At 42.9% G+C, this 21,743-nt stretch overlaps 1 protein-coding gene across 4 annotated transcripts in view; it reads right to left on the reverse strand.

Moving 5' to 3' along the window:
• ripk1l (receptor (TNFRSF)-interacting serine-threonine kinase 1, like) overlaps positions 1 to 21,743 on the reverse strand; it is a 74,508-nt gene that overhangs the window by 23,914 nt on the left and 28,851 nt on the right. For all 4 annotated transcript variants that reach the window (XM_043719458.2, XM_043719461.2, XM_043719459.2 and 1 more), the window contains 7 exons: positions 19,337 to 19,474; positions 17,810 to 18,038; positions 15,638 to 15,787; positions 13,437 to 13,513; positions 10,649 to 10,751; positions 5,599 to 6,204; positions 740 to 841 (listed from right to left, as the gene is read on the reverse strand). In XM_043719458.2, the coding sequence (XP_043575393.2) occupies positions 740 to 841; positions 5,599 to 6,204; positions 10,649 to 10,751; positions 13,437 to 13,513; positions 15,638 to 15,787; positions 17,810 to 18,038; positions 19,337 to 19,474 (1,405 nt within the window). The remainder of the gene's footprint in view (positions 1 to 739; positions 842 to 5,598; positions 6,205 to 10,648; positions 10,752 to 13,436; positions 13,514 to 15,637; positions 15,788 to 17,809; positions 18,039 to 19,336; positions 19,475 to 21,743) is intronic.

Here is a 21,743-nt window from a genome sequence, read left to right on the forward strand (position 1 = left end):
CTCCATTTCCGTAAAATGATACCAATCCTGAAATTCCATGATCATTCCAGCATAAGCCTAGTCTTAGACTTCCACCATCTAATGCTTCTCTTTAATCACCTTATGACGTGCAGCAGGGATATCGGAGGGATTGATTTTCCACCTTCCCTAGTTGCTCAGTTTCCACTGTGTTTTTTTTTAAGATTAGATTTCTTACAGCGTGGAAACAGGCCCTTTGGCCCAACAAGTCCACACCGACCCTCCGAAGAGTAACCCACCCAGTCTCATTTCCCTCTGACTAATGTACTTAATACTATGGGCAATTTAACATGGCCAATTCACCTGACCTGCACATCTTTGGACTGTGGGAGAAAACTGGAGCACCCAGAGGAAACCCACGCAGACACTGGGAGAACGTGCAAACTCCACATAGACAGTTGCCTGAGACTGGAATCGAACCTGGGACCCTGGTGCTGTGAGGCAGCAGTGCTAACCACTGAGCCACCGTGCTAATTTTACAGCTAACTCTTGGATCATGTTATAGTTCACTCCTTAACACTCTGTACAGCAGCACACACATACACACGCACAAAAAAAGGCATGGTCAGCTCTGAGCTAAATTTTACAGATTGTCCAGCGGCTTTCCACATTCTGCCATGGCAAACAATTCTGTTTCTTACATTGAACATAGAATGGGTTTGTCATTATCTCAGCTCCCTGTGTCAGATGGTAATGACTACGATTTGAATCAAAGCCTTACCTTGGCCAAAATAACTGATCTTGTTGGTTTCTGTCCGCACCAGCTGATTTGGAAGATTATGAAGAACATTCCCAATGTAGTTACTGGATTCACTCTTATTTCCTGAACATGAAACAAAAACAGCAACAGATTCTGAATAACTTGGGAGACCGTCAGCTTGTAAATACACCATTATTTTGGTTATGAGGAACAATGCGCCCAAACATTACAGTAAATGTTACCGGTAATCAGGGAATAAAATATTTAATACCAAGCTTTTGACATCAATACCATCAAATGTTTAAATGCGTTATTTGGACAGTTCACTGATAAAGCAGCGCACTAACTAAGGTTAGCCATTCTTAACTCAGACTAATTTACCAAGTATTACAATTTCACTTCATAAAAGGAGCCTGCCACATAAGTAGATACGCAGGAGGCTGGAAGAACATAGCAAGCTAGGCAGCATCAGGAGGCGGAGAAGTCAATGTTTCCGGTTAAAAATCACACAACACCAGGTTATATAGTCCAACAGGTTTAATTGGAAGCACTAGCTTTCGGAGCACTGCTCCTTCATCAGGTGGTTGTGGAGGACACAATTGTAAGACACAGAATTTATAGCAAAAGTTTACAGTGTGATGTCACTGAAATTATTCATTGAAAAATACCTTGATTATCTGTTGAGTCTTTCATCTGTTCGAATACCATGATGGTTTTGTGATTTACACATAAAAGAAGTGCAACTTTTTTTTTGAAAAGTTGCATTCTCAGGTTAACTGTAACAATTGGTGTTAGCGAGACAACATATTGTCTAGTTATGTGATTCATACATGAAAGAAGTGAAACTATCATGGTATTCGAACAGATGAAAGACTCAACAGATAATCAAGGTATTTTTCAATGAATAATTTCAGTGACATCACACTGTAAACTTTTGCTATAAATTCTGTGCCTTAAAACTGTGCCCTCCACAATCACCTGATGAGGGAGTGATGCTCCGAAAGCTAGTGCTTCCAATTAAACCTGTTGGACTATAACCTGGTGTTGTGTAATTTTTAACTTTGTACACCCCAGTCCAACACCAGCATCTCCGAATCAATGTTTTGGGTGTAACCCTTCTTCACGTTGACTTCTCCTGATGCTGTCTGGCTTGCTGTGTTCTTCCAGCCTGCTGCTTGTCTACCTTGGATTCCAACATCTGCAGTTTTCTTTTGTCTCTAACATAACTTCTCAATGGCAATTAGGGACGGGCAATAAATGTTACCTGAGCCAGTGAAGACAACATGACCAGAATACTTTTTTTTCCCAAAGAAAAGCGCCATTTTTTAATATAAAATAAAACTGGATTAGGAAATGGCCAGAGGGCACCTTAAGTCCATTCGACCATTCAGTAAGATCATGACTGATGACCCACATCAAATCCACTTCCCGCCCAGTTCCTCACTCTCTCCATTCCCTTTGTGCCCACCCCCAGATACTGATCCGCAGCAACACGTACCAAATGGACCGCTCAGTCTGTTGGCATCTTTCAACTGTTTATACCAGTAAGTTCTGCCTAGCAGATCCCCCTGGCATAACCACACAGCTATCCTGAGCCAGCAGAAACAAGAGGAGCAGGGGCTACAGTGAAAATAGGGGTGTTAAATGGTTACACAGTTACATGAAAAGCAAGAAAAAGAATCCACGTACAGTGTTTTATGGGTTTAAAAAATTGGCTTTGTACAGTAATTTTTATCAGGAATGCCCGAAAATAGCTTATACACAAATCACTTTACATGTGCAATGACCGGTGTTCTGTAAGCAAACCGAACAGCCATGTGTACACAGGAAGATGCCATAAATGATATAAATGGCCAAATAAAAAGTGTTTGCTGTGGCGAAAACATTGGCCTGGATTATATGAGAATTCATTTGCTACACATACTGTCAAAGTCTTTCTATTTGCCCAAAGAATGGTGGAGATTGACAGCTCCAGCAAATTCACAAACTTGTGGAAATGGGACTTGAAACAAATAGTGCTCCCCAAAAGGAAATACATCTTAATACAAGGAGCAGGGATTCTGGGTTGTCTAAAGGTTGTGAAAGGTGCAATATAAATACCCTTTGATGCGGATTAACCAGCGGCCTCACTCCCACCATGTGTTTTGTGTACATGTAATTTCATTCTTGCAGGTGTTTCTTGAGCAAAAAATTGAGTTATAACCACTGAAAAATGAAAGAGGGTTGACAAACATATTTCAATCTCGGATGGGGTTGACAGTATATAAAAGAGTTGGGATTTCATGTAATGGATTTAACAGTCTAACAGATCAGTAACAGTGCTATTACAGTTTGACTATAATTTAAAGCTCTGTCTCTCCATTTCCATGCATTTCCATGACCTTTCTTTTTAAACTAATGGTGACACAAGTTGATTTTTTAAAAAAAAACCGCTCATTGGATGTCTGTTTTCTAACTGGCTAGTTTTTGTTGGCCATCGTTAGTTGCTGTGGAGGAAATGGTGGCAAGCTGCCTATTTGAAACGCTGCATATGGTGGAGGTACACCCACAATACTGTCAGGGAGCAAGTTTCTGGATTTTGACCCTGTGACAGCCAAGAAACGGTGATATCTCTCCAGGGCAGCATGGTTTGTGGCTTGGAGGGGAACCTGTAGCCAGTGTTCCCATGAATCTGCTGCCCCTATCTTTCTAGGTGGAGGTGGTCACAGCTTTGGAAGGTGCTGACAAAGGTAAGTTGGAGCAGTGTATTATATAAGATGGTAGCACCACTGCCACTGCACATTGATGGTGGAGGGAGTGAATGCCGAAGGTGGTGGATGAGGTACCAATCAGGCTGGGTGCACCTGGCTGGTATTGAGCTTCTTCAGTGTTGTTGGAGCTGCCCTCATCCAGGCAAGTGGGGAGTATTCCAACACACTCCAGACTTGTGCCTTGTAGATGATGGACAGGTTTTGGGTGGGGTCAGGAGGTGAGCTACCTGGTGCTGTACTCCCAGCCTGCTCTTGTAGCCCTTGTATTTATAGTGACTCGTCCAGTTCACTCCAATCCTCTGGCGCTTCTTTTGAGGGAGATTTAAGAACGTAGGAAACAGCTGCAGGCCTGTGAATCCCCCACTCCAAGGATATTGATACTGGGGGAAATCACCAATTGTTTTCCATGCATTCCGTTTTACATAGGAATTTTTAACTTGGTAAGGTTTGCTTTGGAATAAATTTGAGAACTGACATTGCATCATACTTCATTTGTGCTGTTGTACTCTTAAAGTTATGAAGATACTCTCTTGAAGAAAAGGGCGGAGGGGTGACTTATTTGAGATCTTCAAAGTTATGAAAGGCTTTGAGTGAATACAGAGAGAATCGCTCCTCTTGAGGGAAGAGCATAATTAGACGCCATCAATGTAAGACAATCACCAACAAATCCAATGGAAACTTCAGAATAAACTAGAGAAAGTGTTGTGGCACGGTTGAAGTGGTCACATTTAAGGGGCTGTTGCTCAGTAATATCAGGGCAAAGGGATTAGAGTCACAGTGATGTACAGCACGGAAACAGACCCCTCAGTCCAATTCATCCAAGCTGTCCAGATATCCTAAATAGATCTAGACTCATTTGCTAGCATTTGGCCCATATCCCTCTAAACCCTTCCTATCCATATACCCACTCAGATGCCTTTTAAATGTTATAATTGTACCAGCCTCCAACACTTCCTCTGGCAGCTCATTCCATACATGTACCACCCTCTGCACAAAATAAATTGTCCCTTTGATCTTCTTGAAATCTTTCCCTTCTCACCTTAAACCTTATGAGACGGGGAAAAACAGCCCCAGCCTGTTCAGCCTCTCCCTTCAGCTCAAACCCTCCAACCCTGGCAACATTCTCATAAATCTTTTCTGACACCTTTCAAGTTTCGTAACATTCTTCCAACAGCAGGGAGACCAGAATTGAACATAGTATTCCAAAAGCGGCCTAACCATTGTGCTGTACAGTCGCAGTATGAAATCCCAACTTCTACACTCAATGCACCGACCAATAAAGGCAAGCGTACCAAATTCTATCTACCTGCGATTTCACGTTCAAGGACCTATGCACCTGCAGCCCGAGGTCTCTTTGTTCGGCAGCACTCTCCAGGACTTCCCCATTAAGTGTATCAGTCCTGTCCTGATTTGCCTTTCCAAACACAGTACCTCACCTTTATCTAAATTAAACTCCACCTGGCACTCCTTGGTCCATCAGCCCATCTGATCAAGGTCCCATTGTGCACTGAGGTAACCCTCTTCACTTTCCACTACACCATGAATTTTGGTGTCATCAGCAAATGTATTAACTATGCCTCCTATATTCACATCCAAATAATTTATATAAATGATGGCTGTTACAATAATGAGAAAAGACAGAGGGTGGCTTGAGTGGAGCGTGAACTCTGGCATGGACTGGTTGGGTTATATGGCCTGCTTCTGTGCCAAATAGCTCATGAAATGAGACTTCTGAAGACCCAGCAGCACTAATGCAGACTTTCTGTCCAGGTTCAACAAATATCAGTAACCATTTAATTACCATACACACGCAATTCCCGAGTTGCAGACGGGTTCTGTTCTGGGGTCTGCTTGCAAGTCAAACTGTATGCAAGTGGGAACACAATGCAGAGCAATATAAAGTAGGCATTTGTAAGTACTGGAAATGTTCATAAGTCGGATCTTTAAAATTAAACCCCCATAAAAGGATCGTGCTTCTAAGTACAAATGTTCAAAGTCGAATGTTTGTAGATCAGGGCCCACTGTATTTTGAACAGATTGACACATTGCTCTGACCCAGTGAGAGATTAAAAACACACTTCAAACAAAAAAGACAACTCCCAAAAGCAAACTGAACCAACAGTAGGTTACCTGTATGCTGATGTGGAGACCAGATACCAGGTTTTCCAGTTTGTGGGATACCAGTCTCAGTGACAGGAATATGGGCTGGAGTTCTGTACAGAGACCCCCTCTGTCCTGTAGGAATTCCTGACGGATTTATTTTACTTGCGTCTCGCCAACCGGTTTCTTCCTTGACAGGTTTTGAATAGTTCAAATAGGTTCCCAAGGTGTCCCCCGTTTTGTGGAGCTGCTGACAAAGGTTTGAGTCTTGGGAACCATACAAGTCTACAGACTGCCCCACACTGGACATGCCTGCCAGATAATGAGAGGGAGGCATGAGAGGAAACTGGTTGGTGAAATCCGGCTCATTGGAAACTCTTTTGCTTCTTTCCAAAAAGATCTCTTCAATCTTACGCGGAGAAACGGAAGCGTCCAGGCGACTGCCCGTCATGTGGTAATTCAATTCCTCATTTAGTTTTCTTCTGACCTGCAAGTCGTCATTGTCATTTTCCTGCCAAATACCGCTGTCAGGGTCATTCACAGCAGGCTCGCTTAACTTACAAGGTGTAAACTCTGCCTCTCGAGTGTCGCTGCTTGCAGGGATACCTTGTGAGCTGTGCAAGGAATTTGGCTCATCTGTAAAGTTTAAAAATAGATTGTTAATACGTCTGCAGTTTTGTTTTCCTTGAGAGAAAGGCAAAATGTCATAGAGTCAAAGGGGCCTACGGCACAGAAAAAGGTCCTTCAGCCCGTCTGGTCTGCACCTATCAAAAATAACTGCCTAATCTACTTCCATTTTCCTGTGCGCCCTGGCATTGCAAATGCACATCTAAATACAGCTTAAATGTTAGGATGGTTTCAGCCTCTACCTCCCTCACAGGTGGTGTGTTCCAGATTCCCATCATCCTCTGAGTGAAAGATTTTCTTTCCTCACATTTCCTCTAAACCTCCTTCCCCTTTCCTTAAATCTATCCCCCCCTTCCCCCCCAGTCACTGTTCCCCCAACCAAAGGTGATAGTTGAGGGGTGTTTTTCTCAATGGAAGTCAGGGTCCATTGGGGTTAAACAGAGGTCAAAGTTGGGCCCTTAGCTGTTTGTGGTTTATATGAATGATTTAGACTCGAATGTAGGAGGGTTGATCAGTGAGTTCGCAGATATGGGAAATTGGTGAGGTGGTAAATACAGGGCAACCCCCGTATCTGTGGAATAGTTTTCCACGGTTTCAGTTATCCGCGGCCGGAACACAATATAGGGAACATTCCAGAATCAGGGATACCGCTGGGAAGGGATGTTTCCCATTGAAATCAATGGTTTCACTCCTACCTGCGGTTTCGGACTTCTGCAGTAGGCCCTGGAATGTATCCCCCTTGGGTACTGGGGGACCACTGTAGTCAGGAAGACAGACTACAAGAGGATATAGGTGGCCTGGTCAGATGGGCTGACCAGTGGCAGGTGAAATTCAATCCAGATAAATAAGAGGTGATGCAGCTGGTCAGGACAAACAAGGCAGGGCAGAGGGAACTTGGTTATATGAACACTGGTCACTCAAGGTATCAGGACAGATGGTTAAAATGGTGAAGGAGGCATATGGGATACTGACCTTTATTAGTCGAGGTACGGAATTTAAGAGCAGGGTAGTTATCCTGAAACTCTATAAAAGCTAGTTAGGCCACAGCTAGAGGATTGTGTACAGTCCACATTATAGGGAGGATGCAATAGAAATGGGGAGGGGGCAGAGGAGATTTCCCAGGATATTGCCTGAGCGGAAGTTTCAGTTATGAAGAGAGATTGGACAGACTAGGATTGCTTTCCTAACAGCAGAGGAGACTGAAGGGTTTTGGGGGGGGGGGGAAAACAAGATTGAAATGTATAAAATTTTATGAGGGGCACAGAGAGGCCAAATAGCTAGAAACTTTTGTCCTTGATAGAGGGATCACTGTACTGGGGGCATAGGTTTCAGTTGAGGGGCAGAAGGTTGGAGGAAATTTGAAGACTTTTTTTTTCACCCAGAAGGTGATGGGAATCTGGAACTCACTGTCTGTCAGGGTGGTAAAGGCAGAAACCTTCATAACATTTAAAACGTTTTTAGATGTGCGCTTGCCAGGCACACAAGGCTGTGGGCCAAGTGCTGGCAAGTAGTTAAAGTAAATCACACAATAGGAGAAAGGGCTAATGCCCGAAACGTCGATTCTCCTGTTCCCTAGATGCTGCCTGACCTGCTGCGCTTTTCCAGCAACACATTTCCATCTCTAAATCACACAATACCAATTTATAGTCCAACAGGTTTATTTGGAAGTACTAGCTTTTGGAGCGCTGCTCCTTTGAGACATATAAGATAATCAGAGGGTTAGATAGGGTGGACAGTGAGAGCCTTTTTCCTCAGATGGTGATGGCTAGCATGAAAGGAAATAACTTTAAATTGAGGGGTTTTTAGATATAGGACAGATGTCAGAGGTTGTTTCTTTACTCAGAGTAGTAGGGGCATGGAACGGCCTGCCTGCAACAGTAGTAGACTCGCCAACTTTAAGGGCATTTAAATGTTCATTGGCTAAACATGTGGATGAAAATGGAATAGTGTAGGTTAGATGGGCTTCAGATTGGTTTCACAGGTCGGCCCAACATCCTGGGCCGAAGGGCCTGTACTGCGCTGTAATGTTCTATGTTCTAGTTCAAATGCTACTAGCTAACCTGATAAAGGAGTTGTGCTCTGAAAGCTAGTACTGCCAAATAAACCTGTTGGACTATAATCTGGTGTTGTGTGATTTTTAACTTTGTCTACCCCAGTCCAACACCGGTACCTCCACATCATGGACAATAGTTAGATACTGTAGTTGTTTTCGACCAGCGCAGATGTGATGGGTCAAGAGGCCTTTTTCTGTAGATCCCTACGACATTATGGGAAGTGATCAAAAGGTTCTGCAGTGGTTCAACTGTGATGATGATGAGTGGGTCCTCCAGTGATGATCCCAATTAAAATACCGGGACTGTACTGGAGTTACTGACTACAGCCAGTGTAACAGTAGGAGCACTGTCTCAGCCTCACTCACTCTGATGTGGAAGTCAGAATGGTCAGAGACCTTACTCCTGATCATTATTCAGTGGCTGTGCTGGAAACGTAGGTATGGGCAGACAACAAGGGAAGGACCCGCTATAACTCACTTAGCAGCAGTCTTGCTGGAGTTGTGGGTTCAAGTCCCATGTTGGAGACATTATCCCAGGAGTCAATACGCTCCACGCGGAATAAGGAAAGTGTTTCAATGTCAAGATGATGTCCTTCAGATGAGACTTCAAACTGTCTACTGTCTCCGGTGGGTTCACTACCCCCGTGGCACAACTCTTAGAGATTAGCAGAGTAGTCCAGCTCATGTCTGGCCAATATTTAGATAAAGTCATCATCATCCCAGAGGATCATAGGGCTGCTCTCTCTCATTACACAGAGACGACTGGTGGCGGTTTAACCTGAGGGTCACTACACCTCAGGCCGGGGGCGAGTGCAAGAAGGGGGGGACCTTCACGGTAACCTCAGCTGGTGTGAAAACTGAACTTGCGCTGTTGACATCACTCTGCAAGACAAATCAGCCAACCGACCAACTGAGCTAACTGACACACCTACACTTATACAGATTTCAATGAAGGATCTGATTGACTAGCTGTCATCACATAGCTCTCTGAGTGCAAGGTTTCTCAAATTATAACAAAGGCTACAATTCAAAGACATTTTGTTGTATGGAAAGCAGTTTGGGGCCAACTTAGAGTCATAGGGTCCTACAGCACAGAGACAGGCCCTTTGGCCCAAACTGGTCCCTGCAGAGCAAAATGTCCCCATGCTGACCCCATTTCCCTGCACTTGGCCCATATCCTTCTAAACCCTTCCTATCCATGTATTTGTTTAAATGCCTTTTAAATGTTATTAATGTACCCGCCTCAAACACTTCCGCTGGCAGCTCATTCCATATGTGTGCCAACCTCCATGTGAAAATGTTGCCCCTCAGGTTCCCTTTCATTCTTTCCCCTCTAGCCTTAAACTGGGGCCCTCTAGTCCTTGACTCCCCAACCCAGGGAAAAAGACTGAGTGCATTCACACTTTTCATGCCTCCCATGATCTTATACCCCTCAATAAGGTCCCTTCTCAGTCTCCTAAGCTCTAAATAAAAAAGTTCCGGCTTGTCCAGCCTCTCCCGATAACTCAGACCCTTGAGTCCTGGCAACATCCTTGTAAATTTCTTATGCACTCTTTCCAGTTTAATAACATCCTTCTCTAACAAGGTGAGCAAAACTGAACACAATACTCCAAGTGGTGCTTCACCAACATCCTGTACAACTGCAATATAACTTCTCAACTTCTATACTCAATGCCTTGACTGATGAAGGTCAGTGTGCCAAAAGCCTTCTTCACTGTTCTGTCTACTTGTGACTCCACTTTCAGAGAATCGTACCGTGAACTTCAAGATCCCTCTGTTCCCCTACACTCCTTAAGGCTCTACCATTGACTATGAAACTCCTACATTGATTTGACTTTCGAAAATGCAAGACCTCACACTTACCTACATTAAACTCCATTTGCCATTTCTCGGCCCACTTCCCCAGCTGACCAAGGTCCTGCTGCAATTTCTGAGAACCTTCCTCACTGTACATGATACCGCCTATTTTAGTGTCATCAGCAAGCTTACTAATCATACCTTGTACTTTCTCATCCAAATCATTGATATAGATAACAAACAGCAATGGGCCCAGCACCAACCAAAGTTGAGTTTGTGAAAGGCCAGATATTGATGCAAGCCTGCCTTTCTTTATCACGCTCCACTGCCATTCATTATATGAACTCACCAAGGTACCTGCATGGGTGAAACTAATGCAGCACCTTCAGGAGATGGACAGGAGAGGGAAACAGGAGCAGGCCAACATGGTTATACAGAGGAACCAAGTAACTTTCTTTATCTGATGCCTAAAATCAAAAGTCACAACAAACAGTTAACCTTTGATTCAGCGTAAAATTCTTCAAAAGTGAATTAATACACCCCAATTAACATTGCATCTTGTTCACACCTTAAAATAATGTGGCTAATGCACAAAAGAATTACCTTTTGTCGGAGTTTCTGGCATTTCAGCAACGCAATCCACTTGCAAAGACTGCATCCTTTTCACTAGCTGCCTTGGAGCTGTTGGTTTCTTCAGCGATAATACCTGACGTGGTTAAGAGAGAGGCAAAAGGCGACATGAATTCCATTGTAAGGCCATGGAATCAGCTACATAACTACCTCCCAGAACCTGACTGTGGGTTATTGATTGTAAGTAGCTCAGCTTTGAGGAGAAATTCATGATACATTCTACAAAGCAACATTCACTGCCCTTGAGAAGTAACTGACAATATAAAGGCATCTCAGAATATCTCAACAATTCTAGTGAATATGAAAAGTGTCTTATCAGTACAAAGATGTCTTTATTTCTCTTTTTCCTAATGAACATCCTGAGTTTACCATGTCTGCTAATTATTCTCATTAATTGTCCCAACAATCAGCTCCCATTACATTTTGCAAGTGTGGCACAGTTTCATGAAATTGAACATTTACTTTTTTTTTAGATTAGATTACATTACAGTGTGGAAACAGGCCCTTCGGCCCAACAAGTCCACACCGCCGAAGCGCAAACCACCCATACCCCTACATTTACCCATTACCTAACACCATGGGCAATTTAACATGATCAATTCACCTGACCAGCACATCTTTGGATTGTGGGAGGAAACCGGAGCACCCGGAGGAAACCCACGCAGACACGGGGAGAATGTGCAAACTCCACACAGTCAGTCGCCTGAGGCGGGAATTGAACCCGGGTCTCAGGCGCTGTGAGGCAGCAGTGCTAACCACTGTGCCACCATGCCGCCCCATGGGACTTTACTCCGTACTTGGGACATTGCAAAGGACTTCACATCCCACAGGCATGGTGATGGCCTAGTGGCATTACCACCAGAATTTTAATCCAGAGATTCAGGTAATCCTCTGGGGACCAGTTTGAATCTTACCATGGAAACTTAATTCAATAAAAACAACCTGGAATTAAGGAACTAATGACAATCATGAAACTATTGTTGATTGTCAGAAAGACCCATCCGGTTCACTTAGGTCACTTCGGGAAGGAAAATGTCATCCTTACCTGGTTCGGCCTATGTGTGCCTCCAGACCCACAGCAATGTGGTTGACTCTTAACTGCCCTCTGGGGCAATTTGGGATGGGCAATAAATGCTGGCCCAGCCAGTGCTGCCACATTGCATGAATGAACAATTTCTTTCTCAGGTGGTCACCATTATGTCAGCAAAGATGGCATTCGTACAGGAAGGAGTCACAAACAGCAATCTTTTCAAAAATAAACACTGTGGAAGGTGCTGCAAGACTGCATCCATTGCTCAGGTTAGTTGCTCTGAGAAGGTAATAGCGGGCCTGCTTCACTCAGTAGTTGGTGGTTTTACTCAGTTACTCCTACAACAGTTACGTCGCTTTAAGTAATGGGGTCCATGGATTTGATCCAGACTTAAGCCTCTCACAGGATAACTTGCGATTTGGAGGGGTACTTGTGATGTTTCCATGAGATTGCAGTCCTTGCCCCCTGTGTAGAGGAGTTTGGCAGACTGGGAGATGCACTTAGAGCAAGTTCCACTCCAAGCCACTCACTCTCCTGACTTGGAAATACATTGCCATTTACTCAGTGTCACTGGAACAAAATTGACCTGGAATTCCCTCCCTAATGGTGTGGTGGTCCTATGTACATGGGCTGCAGTGGTTCAAGATGGCAGCTCACTACCACCTTCTCAAGGAAACTGGAGATGGGTCATAAATTCTAGCCCAACCAGCAACTCCCATATCCCATAAAAACAAATAAAGAGTTTTATCAATATTTCCTTGATGAATCCAATCTTAACGTTGTTAAGTGAATCCCAACAGGCCTTAAAAATACATGGTCCAAATGTTTTAACTCAGTCTTCAACCATTTCATCTCCTATTTATAAACTGCTCCCACTGTGTGTCATCTACAAATCTGTACTACCTCCACCCTAACCATTAATACTCTTCTGTATTAGTCTCAAATTCTTACATTTCCAAAATTGTTCGGCTCAGTTTCTTTCTGACTTTCGCAAATTAACCCCTTCAATTATCTAAAATGTTAAATCTCTAAAACTATTAAGTTTGCCAGTTCCTCCATTAACACTTTCATCAAAATCTTCTTTGACCAGTTTATCAACTGCTTTTCCGTAAAGTGTTCTTTTAACACTTTACCAGGCTTTTGCATCATGATAATATCAGTAGACTGTCAAACTCCAAACCATGAGTTCACATCCTTGAAGGAATTTAAATTCATATGAGTGAATAAAATTTGGAATGTACAGCCAGTCTCACTAAGGGTGACTATGCACCAAAGAAACATTGCTGATTGCATTTGAAAAGCCTGTGTTTCAGGGGAAGGAAATCTGCCAACCTTACCTAGTCTGACCTACGTGTGTATTGAGACAGACAGTAATGTACTCTGAAATTGCCCAGAAGTTGTTTAGTTCATGGGCAATTTGGGATGGGTACTAAAGGCTGGCTTTGCCAGTAACACCTATGTCCTATGAGAATTTATATATATATACACACACATAATATAGAAAAATTATACATCAATGTAAAGTTCAAAATTCTGATTAAAGCTAGCTGGTAACGTTCAGTGCATTACTAACACCTTAGCTGCGATTGGCAGATTAACACAAAAATGTCTTTTCATCTTCACTTTGGAAAAGTGAAACATTATTAGGACCCTTTCTTAAAAAAAGACATCAAATTTACATTACAAAATTAATGCTGCATATTTGATCACACTTTTTGGAATAATACGCACTCTTAATTTTGTCAAATCTGGACCAATAATTTGAAGTAGATTTCCTTCATAGAATGGTCGGAATTGCAAGTCACAACCTGAAAGAGAGGAAGTTGTTATACGCAAGCAATTATTTTTCAGCAATGTTACACAAAAGATTAGAATGAAAGCATTGGTTTTGTGCTTTTACAAAAATAGGGGTTTCTCCCAAATAGCACTTGGTCAGGATGTGGGTTGTTATGGTAAATGGAACCTTCTTTTTACTGAAATCTCAACATTAGGCAAGTCTGAGCTTTCAGAAGGATATTTCACCAACATTTTGCAAAAACTATTTTAACCTTTGCTCTGTGAGGGGGGGTAATGTAGAAGAAGGACAGACCTTTTTGGGGGGGGGGGGGGGGGGAGTTGGTCAGATGATGTAATATACCCGATATTGAACTGAGTGCACATGTTAAAATTTGTATAAGTGTCCCTTTCATTGATTTTTTTTTAAGAAAATGTAAAAAAAAACAAAAAAAGAGAGAGTCCAAAATTAAAACTACTCCTATTGACAGAGGCTTTTAGAAGTTCAAACCCAAATTACTACAGCTTCAGTCAGGCCACGAAATACAATGAGCAGATGCAGATTCCAGGCAGATAGGATATGGTCCAGAAAATACTCTGTTGACATTTTATCAAAGGAGAACAGTTATAGACCAGAAGAGCTAGGAGCGGAAGAAAGGTCCTTCAGCCCATCAAGTCTTCAGCCCGCCAACTGAAATCAAGGCTAATCTGATAATCCTCGACTCCACTTTCCTGCCTTCCTCAAACCCTTGATTTCCTCATTAATTAAGAATCTGTCCATCTCAGCCTTGAATAACTGAGGTTTCATTTCCATCGCTAGAGTGAGATTTCAACTGTGTCCCCAGGACAGTAACTCAGGTTATTGAGTTATTAGTCCTTTGTCATTGCCACTACACCACCATCTTAAACTTAGAGGTACCACCACCACCTTCTTTTGATAGTACAAGTTATCCTGAAGAAACCACGTGACTCAGACAACATCTACTGCTTGTTATCTTTCACCTGACTGCTTTAAAAGAACTGATGATTCAAACCAAACTTTACCTTCTCAAGTGTTATTTGGATTGAAAAACATGCCTGCATGCAAAACTAGAATGCATATCTAGCCTTGACTGTTGTTGCTCCATCCTCTGGCTGGGCTGTTATTCAATCCTCTTGTAAAAGTAAAGATACTCAGTCCATTGATGGGAATTACTGACACCATTGGATCAACGCACTAGCATCAAGGCCATGGTCATTGAAACCAACTCCACCTGATCAGCCACATGCTTAGAATGACCACGTTCTGACTGCCAAAGCAAATCTTCTTCCCCCAACTCAAGGAACTCAAGAGGAGGATAAAGTGAGTGTTTCAAAGACTCCCTGAATGCTTCCCTCAAGAACTGTAACATAGATGTCAACTCGTGAGAAACCCTTGTTCAGATGAACTTGACTTGGAGGAAGCTACTGTAGGAAGGGACTCAACTCTTTGAGAACATCCAGTAGCAAGAGGAAGTAGAGAAAAGGAACCAGTGAAAGGAATGCCAATGATCTCAAGGTCAAGGCCAAATTCCATCCCTGTAAACACCTGCCAAATGAGTGGTCAGCGATACAGCTCTAGGATTCAGCCACACAGAACACAGGACCTGAGACAGAGAATTTCTTAGGTGGACAATCATACTCATTAGTGAGTATTTGCCAACAATGACGGATCTATGACAAATCCTAATGGGTGACACCATCAAATGCTACACATCCAAATCCAGTGCTGTGTTTGAAATACTCCTTAAACTGATTGAAGGCTTTAACATTTATATTTTACTTGTGCAATTCATAAAGTTCTTTAATCAAAAGGCTGGGCAGTCAATCACTTCTGGATCATCAGTCACAGATTGGTAGAAGGTGAGCCAGGGTGAAAGCAATGCTGAAGTCACCTCAGTCTCAGAGGGCTGCTTTCTCATGGGAGAGAAACATGACTGTTAACCTGAGGGTCACCACATCTCAGGCGAGGCTGTGAAGGCAGGACCTTCACGGTGACCTCAGCCGGTTCGGGTAATGAACCCGCGCCATTGGCATCACTCTGCGTTGCTGACCAGCCACCCTGCCAACTGAGCTAACCGTCTTCCAAAGTCGGCGGAGGGTCTCCTCAGAAACAGTCAGAGCTCAAGGGAACAGCTCACCTACAAAAGTCAGCCTCTTCTCGGGCTCATTTTCCCAACACTGCTTCATTAAAGAAACAACGCATTCGGGGCTGTCAACAGGAATATCATTCATATCAGGCCGTTCTCCACGGAGAACCAGCTGGCAAACCTGCGAATTGTTCAGTGCATCTGCAGAGATATATGAAGAAAAGCATATCATACACAATGGAATTAGAAGGTGGGTATTTTTAGAAACAGTAGGCCAGCAAATGGTTGTCAAACAAAATCAGACGAAAATTTGCTTTTGGTTTGGTGGGTTCAGGCTGGACCCCATGAAAGTGACAGTTGTGCTCACATTCAACTTTACAATCACCTGGACAGTCACACCAATGAATAAAGGTGCCAAGTTTCTGACGGTGGGAAATCACTTTCACGTTGCTTTGATCTTCATCACTTGAGAGATTCAGAGTTAAAATTATACAATAGTGACAGCCCAGGAGGCCGTTAGGTTAATGCTGGCCCTCTATAAGAACAACTCCGTTAGTCTCACTCCATTGTCTTTTCCCCCATGACCCTCCAAAGTTTTCTCTTTAGGTCTTTATCCAAGTTCCAACTGTCCAGATACAACACTGAGCAAAATTATGGCAGGATTTCCAAATGTAAAAATCTTTATTACTTCCCCCACTTCGAGTCATAGGCAGAGAGGTATACAGTTTAGAGACAGGCCCTTTGGCCCAATGTGTCCATGCTGTCCAGTTTTCACAATTAAACTAGCCCCATTTGCCTGATTTGGGTCCATAACTTATCCCATCCATGTACCTGTCCAAATGTTTCTTAAATTACAAAATTGTCCTCACCTCCACCATGACCTCTAACATTCCCTTCTAGACATTCACTGCCCTCTGTCTGAAAAGGTTGCTCCCCTGAACCCTTTTGTATCTCTCCTCTCTCACCTTGAACCCATGTCCTAAAGCACTTAGAGTCATAGAGATGTACAGCATGGAAACAGACCCTTCGGTCCAACCCGTCCATGCCGACCAGATATCCCAACCCAATCTAGTCCCACCTGCCAGAACCCGGCCCATATCCCTCCAAATCCTTCCTATTCATATACCCATCCAAATGCCTTTTAAATGTTGCAGTTGTACCAGCCTCCACCACTTCCTCTGGCAGCTCACTCCATCCACATTCCATCCTCTGCATGAAAAAGTTGCCCCTTAGGTCCCTTTTATATCTTTCCCCTCTCACTCTAAACCTATGCCCTCTAGTTCTGCACTCCCCCACCCCAGGGAAAAGATTTTGTCTATTTATACTATCTATGCCCCTCATGATTTTGTAAACCTCTATACGGTCACCCCTCAGCCTCCGACGCTCCTGAGAAAACTGCCCCAGCCTGTTCAGCCTCTCCCTATAGCTCAAATCCTCCAACCCTGGCAACATCCTTGTAAATCTTTACTGAACCCTTTCAAGTTTCACAACATCTTTCCGATAGGAATGAGACCAGAATTGCACGTAATATTCCAACAGTGGCCTAACGAATGTCCTGTACAGCCGCAACTTGACATCACAACACAGAAACAAACCTTTCGGTCCAACTTGTTCATGTCAACCAGATATCCTAACATAACCTAGTCCCATTTGGCCCATATCCCTCTAAACCCTTCTTATTCATATACCCATGCAGATGCCTTTTAAATGTTGTCATTGTACCAGCCCCTATCACTTTCTCTGGCAGCTTATTTCATACATGCACCACCCTCTGTGAGAAAAAGTTGTCCCTTAGGTCCCTTTTAAATATTCCTTAAACCTATGCCCTTTAGTTCTGGACTCTCCCATCCCAGGGAAAAGACTTTGTCTATTTATCCTATCCATGTCCCTCATGATTTTACAAACCTCTATATGGTCACCCCTCAGCCTCCGAAGCTCCAGGGACAGCACCCCAAGCCTATTCGGCCTCTCGCTATAGTTCAAATATTTTCTGAATCCTTTCTCTTGATCAGTGAAGACTTTATACAGGCACACCAAGGCTACACTGACCACACTTGATGTAGTACCACACAAATATTTCTTTTGCATTTCTCATTGCTAAATATTGTTCAGATACAGCTTTCCTTTAGCAATTATGTTGAGAAAGACACAAGCAATAATGTCCAAAGAATGCGATGCTGACAGATAGTCTGCAAGGTGCACTATTCAGAATGGACAACATACTTTCATATGGCTCTTTGTTGGTTAGGATCACCCATACTACAATGGCAAAACTGTACACGTCAGACTTGTCCGTGGCCTTGGTATTCAGTGAATGCAGATGTTCTGGTGCTAGGTAGGACAATGTGCCTGCGTTGTTCTGCAACTTTGAGCCCATCTGGCTCCTTCTCCTTTGCTCTTCAGTGGTCAGTCGACTCCAGGTTTTAAAAATTGCCACCCCTAGGTCTGCTATCTAGAGACAGAAGATAAAGGACAAATCACTGGTTGAGAAAGGGTTAAATAAAATGCAATGCAGAACTGCAGACAAACCGTACTTCAACATTTCCTGATCTTTAAAACCCCCGTAACCATAGGAATCAAAATGACGCACTGGTATTTCTGGATGAATGTTTAGACTGGCGAACCTTATCCATCCCACATGGATATAAAGCAGAGGACAACTGGGGCCACAACACTGCAGTATCGACTACTGACCCGCACTTCCTTCACTTGTGGCGATTCCTGCTTAGGAACACAGTGTTTGCATGGCACTCCTCTGGGCTAAAGAGGCCTGCAATCAGTATTTTTTAAAGCAGACATTCATTACAAATTGGATGAAAAGAAAGTCAGGGACCTGTCATCTGTCTGTCAATATCTGTATTGCCACTAACCAGCTTAAAAAGAAACACACCTTACAGTCAGAGGGTCATACAGCATAAACACAGACCCTTCAGTCCAACCAGTCCATACCAAACATAATCCCAAACTAAACCAGTCCCACCTGCCTGATCCTGGCTCATATCCCTCCAAAGCTCTTCTATTCATGTACTTACCCAAAATGGCCTTTTAAGTGTAATTGTACACATATCCACCACTTCGTCAGGAAGTTAATTCCACATGCGAATCACCCTCTAAAATATTTGCCCCTCGTCTTTTTTAAATCTCTCTCCTCTCACGTTAAAAGTGTGCCCCCTAGTCATGATATCCTCCATCTTAGGAAAAAGACACCTACCATTAACTCTATCTATACCTCTCATTGTTTTATAAACTTCTAGAAGGTCACGACTCAGCCTCCTATGCTCCAGTGAAAAGACGTTCCAGCCTATCCAGCCTTTTATCGTCAGGTCTTTCTTATTAATGTCATGACTTCAAACAATTGTAAATGTTTGCTTTCTGTCTTGGCCTTATCAGTAGTGCTCCACCAGTGAATAAGTAGGAGCGTAAATTTCTGGAGGTTCTTCACTATAAGTTATTGAGGCTTTGCACATAACAGCTGAGCTATCAGAAATGCATGGTGAACTCTCTCCACGTCACTTCCCCAGCAATCACAGAATGTGTAACACTGTCCAAGGCCTCAAACATACTTTCCATGTGAAGCATGATTAACCCTCACTTCTGGATTATTCCCGTCGTAACATCATCACTGGGTTACCACATTCAAGGCCTCCTTTCAACACACGAATTAGCTCAACACTCAAAAGTTAGGTTGGAAATCAAAACAGTAAATAGTAGTTTTGCAACATTGAAAGGCAAATGATTACTCTATTTTACCTTGATATGATAATCTGCGTCCACCAAGATATTTTCAGGTTTTAAATCTTTGTGCACAATACGCATTTCATGCAAATAAGACATTCCTTCAATGATTTCCAGGATTACTCTTCCTTTCACGGATAATGGGATAGGTACCTGGAATCAAAGTAAATGGAAGGCAAATGAAAGAAAACCATTGGCTCCTCCACATGGTAAAACACTGACGGCGGAACCAATAAGGTTGCTGCAAAGACACTCCGGGTCTTTGATTATCCTGGTTTCCAATCCTGTGAAATATGGAAGGCATTTTGGGTCTCATTGCGACATTTATGTAAGTTTTAATTTAAGCCTTAAGAATGTGGTTCATGAAAAAAGCAAATGCATTTTGCAAAGGTTTTGAGAGGAAGTATCAATGGAACTTTGTTTTCAGTTAATTTTAATTTTAAATCTTAATTATCAGTATACTATTAGTTCAAAATAACAGAGGGAGCTTTATCTGTATTTAAGCCTGTGCTGCCCCTGTCATAGGACTGTTCGATGAGGACAGCCTAGACAGAACTTTACTTTCCATCTACTTTTAGTTTAAAAGAGTAGAGAGAACCTTACATTGAGTTTGAAAGAGTCGAGAAAACTTGTACTTTCAGTTTAAAAGAGCAGATGGAGCTTCACTCTGTATCTCACCCTGAACTGTCCCTGTCCTGGGAGTGTTTGCGGGGGACAGTTTCAAGAAAGCGTTATTTTCAGGTTCGTTTCAGCTGAAAAGAGTAACTTCAGTTTAAAAGAGTAGAGAGAGAGCTTTACTCTGTATCTAACCCCATCAGTCCTGGGAGTGATTTTTTTATAAATTCATTCATGGGATGAGGGTGTCATTGTTCATAATTTATTGCCTAACTACTAATTGCCCACAGGACGGTTAAGAGTTAACCACATTGCTACAGGTCTGGAGTCAACATGGAGGCCAGACCAGGTCAGAATGGCAGTTGCCTTCCTTAAAGGACATTAGTTAACCAGATGGGATTTTCCTGACAATTGGCAAGCAGCAAAGAGTAATGGTCACCATTAGACTCCTAATTCCAGATTTTTATTGAATTCAAATTCCACCATCTATCATGGTATGATTCAAACCCACGCCCCCAGAACATGATCTTCGTCTTTGGACTAACAGTCGAGTGATAATACCACTAGGCCATCACCTCTCCAAAAAACAGTCTGAAGGGGACAGTGTCAAGGGAGGTTTACTTGCATTTGTCTTCATTTTAAAAGAGTAGGACAGTAAGACTTGGCCAGTAAGACACTGAACTGTGACTCAAAGTATCCTGACAGTGAAGAATTGTCGACACTGTAGCCCAAGGTATCTCCATTGTTGAAGTGTTGAACACCCAGAGGAATTCTGTAAATGGGACCACCTCTGTAACATGCGAGGAGACTGCTTGTTGGGGAGTGATTCTTTCAAGTGTTTAATATGGCCAGTTACTGAATCATTTATAGGAAAGCATTTCTGCCAATGGTGCGGAGACACGCAGGGCAGGCGAGAGGTATCAGGTTCAGCCTCTGATCCATGCTCCCTCCAGTTGAGGAGGTAATGTCAAATACCTCAGTGCCCCTGGATTTGTGCAGGTACAATGCTGAGGCTTATGAAATAGCATCAGCCAAGATGAAAAGTTCATTCCATCTCCACCTACGACCTTCAGTGACCAAACAAAGAGTTAATCCCGTAGGTCCATAAGCACTCACAAGGCTTTTGTTAGGGAATGAACACTAACATTGGACAAAATCTTCAGTGCCGACTGATAGCATCTCCACCACACGGCTTCTTACAGAAGCTTAAGCAATCCTCACTTTTAACAGAAAATCCAAGAGCAGCAAGGATGGTTGTGGACACAGTGGACTGTCCCCAGTCCCATCGCACCTGCTCCAGTCCCAGGGGAAAAAAAAGGCAGCAGACAAAATCCCCAGCTACCACTAACTGAGAAACTGAACATGATAAACCCAGGGCACCTGGATTTAAGGAACGGGTTCATACCTGCATTAACTAAACACACTTGTTCAAGAAATAAGCACCATCAGCGCTCAAAGAGAATGCACTGGCTAATGCCGATTTTAATAGCTCAAATGAATAATAAGCTCCCTTGCAATGACAGACAGAGACAGAGAGAGTCAGAGACAGAGAAATAAATTGAATATATGCATGCAGCATAATTATATAGAATGGAATAAGAATATTAAGTAATAGTGATGCTACAAGTTTCTTTGGACGGAGTAGCTTGCTGGTCTACTTCAGAAGATTAACAATCCATCAGCTACATATGCGATGGGTCGGCCAAACTAGGTAAGGATGGCAAACATCAGTAAACCTGATGGGTTTTACAGCATCAATATTTTCACAGCCACCAGTTCCACATTTTTAAAATTAATTTAATTCAAT

Source organism: Chiloscyllium plagiosum, unplaced genomic scaffold (assembly GCF_037043375.1).
Source record: "Chiloscyllium plagiosum isolate Xiang-an unplaced genomic scaffold, Cpla_swu_hap1 HiC_scaffold_34, whole genome shotgun sequence".
NCBI lineage: Eukaryota > Metazoa > Chordata > Chondrichthyes > Orectolobiformes > Hemiscylliidae > Chiloscyllium > Chiloscyllium plagiosum.